General features: G+C 58.9%; 1 protein-coding gene across 4 annotated transcripts in view; it reads right to left on the bottom strand.

The window, feature by feature from the left end:
• Positions 1–750: 750 nt before the first annotated feature.
• The window catches only part of PACS1 (phosphofurin acidic cluster sorting protein 1), a 132609-nt gene continuing 124864 nt past the window's right edge, over positions 751–8495 (bottom strand). For all 4 annotated transcript variants that reach the window (XM_070565546.1, XM_008533167.2, XM_070565548.1 and 1 more), the window contains exons 20-24: positions 6982–7024; positions 6561–6696; positions 3985–4211; positions 2437–2556; positions 751–2282 (exon numbers count right to left, since the gene is read on the bottom strand). In XM_070565546.1, coding sequence (XP_070421647.1) covers positions 2167–2282; positions 2437–2556; positions 3985–4211; positions 6561–6696; positions 6982–7024 — 642 coding nt within the window. In that variant the 3' untranslated portion in view covers positions 751–2166. The remainder of the gene's footprint in view (positions 2283–2436; positions 2557–3984; positions 4212–6560; positions 6697–6981; positions 7025–8495) is intronic.

Genomic DNA, 8495 nt, shown 5'->3' with positions numbered 1-8495 from the left:
TCTCCAGACTCAGAGTTTGTACGGGGCCACACAGCTGGGGTCCAAGCGTCCCTCCGTTAGGTCATGTGGTCACAGGGCTTGGGGAGCCTGTGACAGCCTGCTCTACTTGGCTGTCCACTCCTCTGTGGCTATGTCCTGCAGGGCGAGGACACCAAGTCCCCCCATGCAAGCCCCCACCTCTGGCACTTCTTCCCGGGCGGAGGCTGGGTGTGCAGGCCTGTCCTGGGAGGGCAGGAAGGACCAGGCCCCCGGGAGCAGGGGCTAGGACTGTTTGCCATCTCTAAGGTTAAGGACGGGCAGGAAAGTGAACTCAGCGATGGGTCCCAGCTCCACCTCCTCCACCTGCAGAGGCAAAGACCGCTTTGGCCTCAGACTTCACCAACTTCCAGAAACTACGGCAAGACATCAACCTAGTAGGGGGAGAGAAGCCAAGTTCTAGTCTTCAATCAGAAGAGCGGAAACTGCCCTCGACACGACACTGGCTTGGGAGGTAAGATTTGGGGATGGTGAGTCCTGGAGAAAAATAGGATTTTGGTGTGGGAATGGTGTTATTTCTGTTTCTGACCTCCGCTTGCCTCATACTGGGCAAGACATCTTCATGCTTCTGTTTCTATAATTAAGAAAATGGGAATTCACTTCTTTCCAGCTAGTTCCTAGTTGATTTGGAGCAGAGCTGGCTATGTTGTGCAGAGGAGAGGGGGTTGGACAGATCCTGTGTCACAGTGAGAGGCACAGAAGCCCAAGGCTTGCTAGTTGGTAAGAAATCACCAGTTTATTGAATGAAAAATCCAACATCCACTCAGTCCCTCCCACCCCACCCCTCTCTCCGGCCCCGAGAGAGCAGCGCGGCCCAGGAGACGCTCTGGACAGCAGGGCTGAGCCAGGGTCAGGGCTGGAGGAGTTTGGGGAAGTATGGAGAATGAGAAAAACACTTTTCAAAATGAAGTTCTGTGCAAAAACTTCTAGAAGGGGTGAGAGGGCACCGGGAAAGCTCTGGAGGTGCTGGTGGGGATGGAGGGCCGCGGCTGGGATCTCGACCTGTGTGCTCAGCCTGTCCTGAGAAGGCTGGTGGTCGAGGCTGAGGAGGGGCTCAGACCCCGAGCCGAGGTGAGACGGAGGGGATGGAGCCTGCTGGAGAGAGACCTGGCTGGGAGGATGGAGTGTCTGCCTAGGCCAGGAGCCCAGGAATGAGGACAGGAAGAACAGACCACGGAAAGAGAGACAAACGGACACGGTGGGAACGGGGAGACAAAGGGGCTGGCGGGTCACAGACAATATGTTGGTGGGGGTCTGCCTCCCATCTCTCCGAGTCCAGAGTTTCAGGAAGAGGCAGAGCCGTGCTGGGGTGGAGCGGGTGGGAGGCAGAGGGAGGAGAATCATCCACAAGGGAGGAGCCACAAAGACAGGGACCGGTGCCCAGGCGAATCACACGGAACCACCAAGAGACTGGCCGTGCAGAGAACCAGAGAAATGCTCAAGGACATATGCAACATCTAGAGGGGACCAGGGGTGGTGAGGAAGTCGTGCATGGGGGGCCGGAAAGGCCCCTCCATCTCAGAAATACATGGCATCACCATAGAAACACTATCCTGGGGGTGAGGGAGCAGGGAGCTGGTCCTGGGACTGTGAAGGGGCACACAGTCCCATGGGCTCAGGGTACCCTCTCACCCTCCACGGGGAGAACCACGCAGTAGTGGGAAGTGGCCCTGGCCCCCATTCGTGGCAGGCAGCTGGGCTTTAGAAACCGAGAGGTGGCGGGAGGTGCGGGCTGGGCTCCCTGCTGGGGGCCAGGATTCCAGGTTTCCTATTTCCAGGAAGGGAACCGGTGCCACATAGGGGAAGAGGCTGGAAGTCAGGTGAAGGAAGGCCCAGAGGACTCAATTCCAGGGACGGCACCAGAAGGCAAAATCAACATGCCTTGGGCCTGGAGCAGGAGGGAGAGGAGGAAAAGGAGAGAGGGAGGGAGGGGGCTGCCCAGGGATGGGACTGAGCAGTGGAGAGGGGAGCAGTATCCCCAGTGGCAGTGTCCTTCAGGACTGGGCAAGTGATATTAGGCCCCAAGGCCAGGAAAGGGGTGCTGGGCCCGGGCCTGCGGGCCTCCCCCTGCCCACAGGCGGTGAGGCTGGTGGCAGTGCCAGGAGGGAGAGTGGCCAGGAGACAGGGCCCTCAGGTGGCCTTGCTGCCACTGAACAGTCCCACTGGAAAGTGCTTGACATGGGTGGGCCACTGGGCCGCCAGCTGGAAGAACTTGATGTCACTCCACTCGACTCCGTCGATGGACACTAGGGGTGACAGGGGAAGGGGCAGGGGTGACCAGGGCTGCTAAGGCCAACTCCCAGGGTCCCTCGGGGAGGGCCATCGCCTCCCTGCCCCACAGTCCCTTGTCCCCCTTCTCCCGCCCTGCCTCTCGCCCCTCCTCCCGCGCCCAGCCCGCACCTCTCAGCATGGTCTGCTGCTGCTTGGCTGAGCAGATGAGGCGGCTGATGCCTTCGATGACCTGGCTCTTAGAATCCACCTCCTTTTCTCGAGGTTTCTTGCTCAGGAAGATGGTGGGAACTGGAAAGCAAGCAGGAACCCAGTCAGTCACAGCCTCTGGAGGTGCAGCCACCCCTCTCCTCCCCCACCCACACCGCCCCCTCTCTTCGTGGGAAAGGGAGGTGATTTGGAGAAAGTCAGTCTTTCCTCCCCTGCTCTCTAGCTCTGGGCTGTGTATCAGGATCTTCAAGTTCTTGCCCTGTCCAGCACTGGTCTCCTGACCTTGGCTAAGTTCCCGCTCCTCTCCCCTCCCTGGGCCTCGATATCTTTATCTGCGTCACGAGGACCTGGGGCCAGATGGTCTCTGAAGTCCTGTCTAGCTTGAATGTTCTAGGCAGCTTGTGGGACGTCTCCTTCCTGCGCACTAGCGCACTCGCGCGCCCGCGTGAGGCTGTGTCTCTGGGGTTGGGAGCGGGGCTGTGCAGCAGTGTGTGTACTAGCTCTGCCTGGGGATGGGGACATCGGCGTAAGCGCCCCTCGTTCCCCTCCCACCCAGGAAGAGGAAAGAAGGAGGGCCCTGCCGACCTGAGAGGCCCACCCTAGGCAAGCCTCTGGGGTGCAGTCGCAGGTTTGGCTGCAGGCCTGATACAGCCCTGCCTGCCCCCCAGGTGCCCCTGTGGAGCAGAGGCACGAACAGAAAGAGGCCCAGCTGCTTTGGGAGTGCCGGGAGGAGGGAGAGGCCAGCAGCTAGAGGAAGCCCACTTCCTGAGAGCTGGGGGGCTGTGGGGGCCTGAGAGCCCCCCCCGGCCTGCCTGTGGGGCAGATGCACAGCCAGATCTGTGGGTTTACAAGTGCAACCGACAGTGGCAAGCAGTGCCCCAGCATGGCCTGGGTGTGGGGATTCCTGCCTCACTCGCCCAGAGCACAGGACCCCCAACTCTCCCTCTGCTGCCTGAAGCCACGCCTCTTATCCGGAATGGGCTGTATTCCCTTTAATTCTTAGAAAGCAACTACATGCCCTTTTGCTCACAAAGGCTTGAGTGGCCTCCAGGGTTGGGTGCAAACGCTCTGATCCATGGGGCCATGGTGACCTTGGTGATGTGGCATGGAGATGTCCTCCTCTGCCACACAGTCCACCCCTGAGGGCAGTGGCTGGAAAGACTTCTTTCGTTGTGGCAGTGCTAACTGCCTGGGCCCCTAAGGTGCTGACGCTCAGCAGGCAGGGACCAGTGACTCACTGGGGACTTCAGTTTCCTTCATTACAGCAGGAATGGCTTTGTCCCACAGGTGAGACAGGACCCCCGCGGGACCCTAGACTGGACCACATGATCCATGTGCTGCTTTGCCCTCATCCAAGGTTTCCCAGAAGCAGATTCTGTCCCAGACCCTGAGAGAGGAGACGGGGAGGGCTGGTGACCCTGAGAGAGGAGACGGGGGGGCTGGTGGCCCTGAGAGAGGAGACGGGGGGGCTGGTGGCCCTGACTGTCCCCGGCCTCAGAGGTCACTCACCTTTCTTGTTCTTCTCTTTGGTAACCACAGTCATTGCCATGGTGCCGGAAAGCTGGGCCTCCCCACCATGCGGCAGGCGGGACACCTGCACTGAGCGGAAAACACTCTTGAGGGTGTTCTTGGAGCTGGCGTCCCTCTTGTCACCTTCCCTCCTCCGCTCCCCAGGGTGGCCCAGCCAGTAGTCCACCTGGAGGCCAATCACATCCCCATATGGGCTGTTGGGGCTCCTGGAGAAGGGGAATAATAATGGAGAGGTGCTCTGCGCTCAGTTCCCTACTGCATGCCACACAGGGGGTGGAGAGGGGACCCCCGAGGCTCTGGGAGGGCGAGAGGAGGTGGCTGGCTAAGTGACTCCTCGTTCCCTCTAGTCGCACAGACTGGTTCGTGTGGGAGTGGAGGGTCAAGATATCTGAGGACAAAGCCAGGAGAGGGTAAAGACCCGAGTCACCATGAGAGAAGCAAATAAAAAGTCCTGGGGGGACGAGGCAGGCAGAGAGGGAGGAAGCGTTATGAAGGAAGTGTGTGTGCACATACACACACGCACACTTGCACACGTGTGCACACACCCAGCAAGCAGAGCCCTGGCAAACCCAGCCAAGGGCCGGAGATGAAGTGGGGCAGAGGCGGACACCTTGGCAGCTCCAGAGCAGCGCCGCCCCAGGAGAGCCAATGGATGCTGACCTGCGACTTTCTCTTATTTATGGCACTTCTAGCCCAGGGATAATTTTAGCTCCAAGGGGAAAAAGAGCTGATGTTTTCTTGAAAGGAGGTGTCAGACACAATAGGTACACAGGCTACAAAGTCATCTGACGTTTCTCTATCTGCCTGGTTTCAGCAGTTCCATTAAAAACAAGCTTAAACTGGACAGGAAAGGAGGTCGAGGTAAAGGGCTGGTCCCCAGGTCCCCGGGGAAGCCTGGAACTGTGAGGCCACTGGGGCATAACTGGCTGTGTGGGATTTCCTCCCTTCCTGGCACTGTCCCTTCGGCAAGTCAGCAGAAGACCACGAAGGGAAGTGACAGGGGACGGGAGGGCAAGGGAGGATGGGGTTGGAATTCGAGCTCCAAGGCAGGCCTCTCACCACCCGAGAATACTTCATCTTCTTCAGGGACCAGGACACTGTCAGTGATGGTTCTGGAAAAGCCACCAGCCAGCGCCTACCTTCCCTGCTACTCAACGACCATCACAGCAGAAAGAGAAGGAGGCGAAGGCAGAAGAAGGGGAATGGGGAGGAAGGAGGCACAGGAGCTCCTTTTCCTGACACAGGCCCTGCTCTTTCCCACCCCCGAGCTTGCTCCCCTGGGATTCCCTGCGGGCAGGCGGCTCCAGCCTCCCTTGGGGCGGCTCCAGCCTGCCTCTGGCCTCAGCGTGAGAGCTGCCTCCCCAGGGAGGCGTCCCTGCCCACTCGATCTAAACTTTGGATATTTTAGATCCTAAAGAAATCCCCTCTCCCTTCAAACCCCCTGGTTTTTCACAGCACTTACTGCCGTCTACACAGTCTGAATTTCTTCACTGCTTCCGCAGCGCTGCCGAGGCCCAGGAGCCTGAGCCCCAGGACAGCGCGCTGCCCGTCTCACTCCCCGCGACAGCTCCGCCGCACTGATGGACAGACTGAAGGCACAAAAGCAGGCGACACCTCCGTGTGCCAGGCACTGCCACACCTGCTCCCACTCACGCCTCACGACAAAACTGTGCCGTGGCTACTTCACCTCCACTTTCACAGACGTCAGAAAGGAAGCTTAGTAACTTGCCCAAGGGACAAAGATCCTTGACCCAACATCGGTCAGGCTCCTGAACCTTCTCACCTGTGCACATCCTTGAAAAATCCAGTGTTAGCAACAATCCCACCCTTCATGTCCGATCTCCCTGGATATCTGAACGGGGTCCTCGCCCCACCACCCCCGTCAGACAGGAGACATCTGAGGCCCTGGCCTGTCTTCGGCAGGAATCCTGTCAGGTCAGTTTAGCCAGAATCCCCTGAGCCCTGAGGTTTCGTCTCAGCTATGTCCATCCACCGCCCCCGACCCTGCGCCATGGCTAGAAATCCCCATTGCTCTCGCTGTATTTGGAGTTGGGCCCAATCGCTCCCCCGACGGCGAAGGCCCACTGCAGTGGCCCCTGCCCCTGTTGCGGTAGTGCCCACCTTGAACGGTCTCCCTTTACCATGCTTTAAGAGGCGTCATTCGATAGTTTGTTCTTTCACACAGGCTCATACAGCAGACATAACACAGAACCAACACCTCGAACCCAGGTGCGTCCGACTCCCATGTGTCCCCCAGCGAGATACGTGCAGAGCACTTTACAGGCTATGCGGGCTCTCTGCCCTTTGTCTCGTCCAACCCTATAACCGTGAGACGGGCAGGCAGACAGTATCCTCCATTTTACAGAGCTGGTCGATGACTTGCCTGGCCAGTGACCTAAGTCTCTGAATTCCAGGGCCACTGTTCTCACCACGATTCTCCTCTCTAAACCCAGCGTGCTTGTCACTATTCTACAATGCCACGGCGGCAGGGAAGCCTAGGGTCCTGGGCTCCGATGGAGGGCATGGCAGCAAAGACAGGCACAGGGGAGCCTTACCCCACAACGGCGAGGGCACTGCTCATGGACGGGGAGGAAGGAGGCGTGGCCGTAGCGTCTCGGCTCAGGCCCGAGCTGGAGGGCGGTGATGTGGAGGGCACGGTAAGGCTGACCACAGGCGAGTCGTCTCCGTCGCCTGTCACGGTGGAGAAAACACAGTCGGCCAGAGGAAGCCACCCCTGACCTGTTGGTGGCAAGGAGTCAAGGAGCCCGTCTCAGCTGCAGCCTTGCTCTCCTCCGGGCCTTCCACTCTTCCCCTCACCCCTGCTGCTGCTTCAACTGGGGGGAGAGAGCGCCCCGTCTTCCTGCTCAACTCTGACTTAACCCAGGGCGCCAAGGCCTTCACCTTCTGGCTGCCAGACAGAGAGGAGGCCAGAAGGCACCACCCTCACTTCACAGAGGCACAGGGCCCCGGGCTCACCTGCAGTGGAAGGAGAGTCTTCGACCAGACCCACCTTCACCACCTGGGAGGGGAGAAGAGACACAGCCTTAGTCCTCTCACCCAGCTGGACACCTGATCCGACTGGAAGCAGATGGCCGACCACAACAGCCCTTACTACACAGTGTTTGATCACAGGCTTTGAAACCTTTGCAGAGCCAGAGCAGCCCAGATCTTTAAGAGACGTGAAAAAACCCAGTTCCAAACACCGAGGGGGCCACAGGGGATCTTGCGGCTCTTCTCCGGGGATGAGGGCAAAGCCACCTTGAGGGCAGGAACCATTTTGGCATCCTGATCTCATCTCTTCTAGGATCACACGAGCGGGAGGCCACCCTCTCGTGTCAGAGAGGGAAATGAAGAGCCCCTGTGAGACAGCCCAGGAAGCTGGCAGTGTCGCGGGGAGGCACTCGACGCCCGCCTCACCAAACTAAGTGAGTGCGCTGACGTGCTCAGACCAGCCCCCGGATTCTGGAGGAATACCAGTGAGGAGGGGGTCCCAGGCACCCACCCCCGAGGCAGTGGTGTTGATTTCAGCTCCCCAGAGAATTTTAGATCCCTTATAGAGAATTCTGGGAAGGAGAGGGGGCCCTCCAGTGGCCAGCAAAGGGCACAGCTAGAGACAGACTATTTGAATGTCATGGCTGTGGCTTGAAGTGACAGGTGAAGTCCTGTGAACTGGCAGGCCTGGGTCCCAGCACCTGGCAGAGGTGCAGCAGAGCTGGGAGTCACGGAAGCTGGACCCTGGGGACTGGCATGGAGTGGCGATCACGCACACACGATTCCTTCGAGGCTGCTCAGAGCACGACACTGCCATTCATTAAAGTTTGTCTCAAATTCTCTACGCAGCCTTCTTTTAGTTCCCAGAAAGTAACACATCGACGCTTGGAACTTCCTGGATATGACTCCCCCTCTCCCCTTGGTGCTGCATGAGGCTCCTTTGTTTATTTGTTTGAATTCAAAATTTTTTTTTCTCTCTCTCTCTCAGCTGCAGGCCAGAGCGGGCAGCGACCCACAGCTCCCTGAAGATCCCCCAGCTCCACGAAGACATGAGTCAAACCACTGGCCCAGGCTATGGGCCACAGTCCAGGCCCTCCAACATGGCTATGGGAGCGGTCTGAGGGACTAACGGGGACCGACTGGCCCAGCCCGGCGGGAGGCTTTGCAGGGCCTGGGAACAGACTACTGAATTTCCCCAGGCGCAGTCATCTCCCAAGATGACTCCAGACATCTAGAATCTGGGACAAGCAGAGAGCAGAGACGGAAGGGGGCTGGCCCACACCTGCACATGCCCCTTCCCCCTCAGAAGCTAGGAGGGATCCTCAAGGAGACTGTAGGAAAAGATCTGAGCTGATTGGGAAGGGAAATTCGAGTCTCCTCAATGGAAACCTGAGTTTTCAGTCACGCCTCTGTGCTGGGCTTTGGCCCCGGCAGGGTGTCAGCTCTGTCCCCTCCAGGCTCCTTCTCCAGGTCGGTCTCTGCCTTGTGGCCCAGCTACC

Source organism: Equus przewalskii, chromosome 11 (assembly GCF_037783145.1).
Source record: "Equus przewalskii isolate Varuska chromosome 11, EquPr2, whole genome shotgun sequence".
Classification (NCBI taxonomy): domain Eukaryota; kingdom Metazoa; phylum Chordata; class Mammalia; order Perissodactyla; family Equidae; genus Equus; species Equus przewalskii.
Note: the sequence above shows the minus strand (reverse complement) of the source record. Positions and strands in the feature narration are given on the sequence as shown.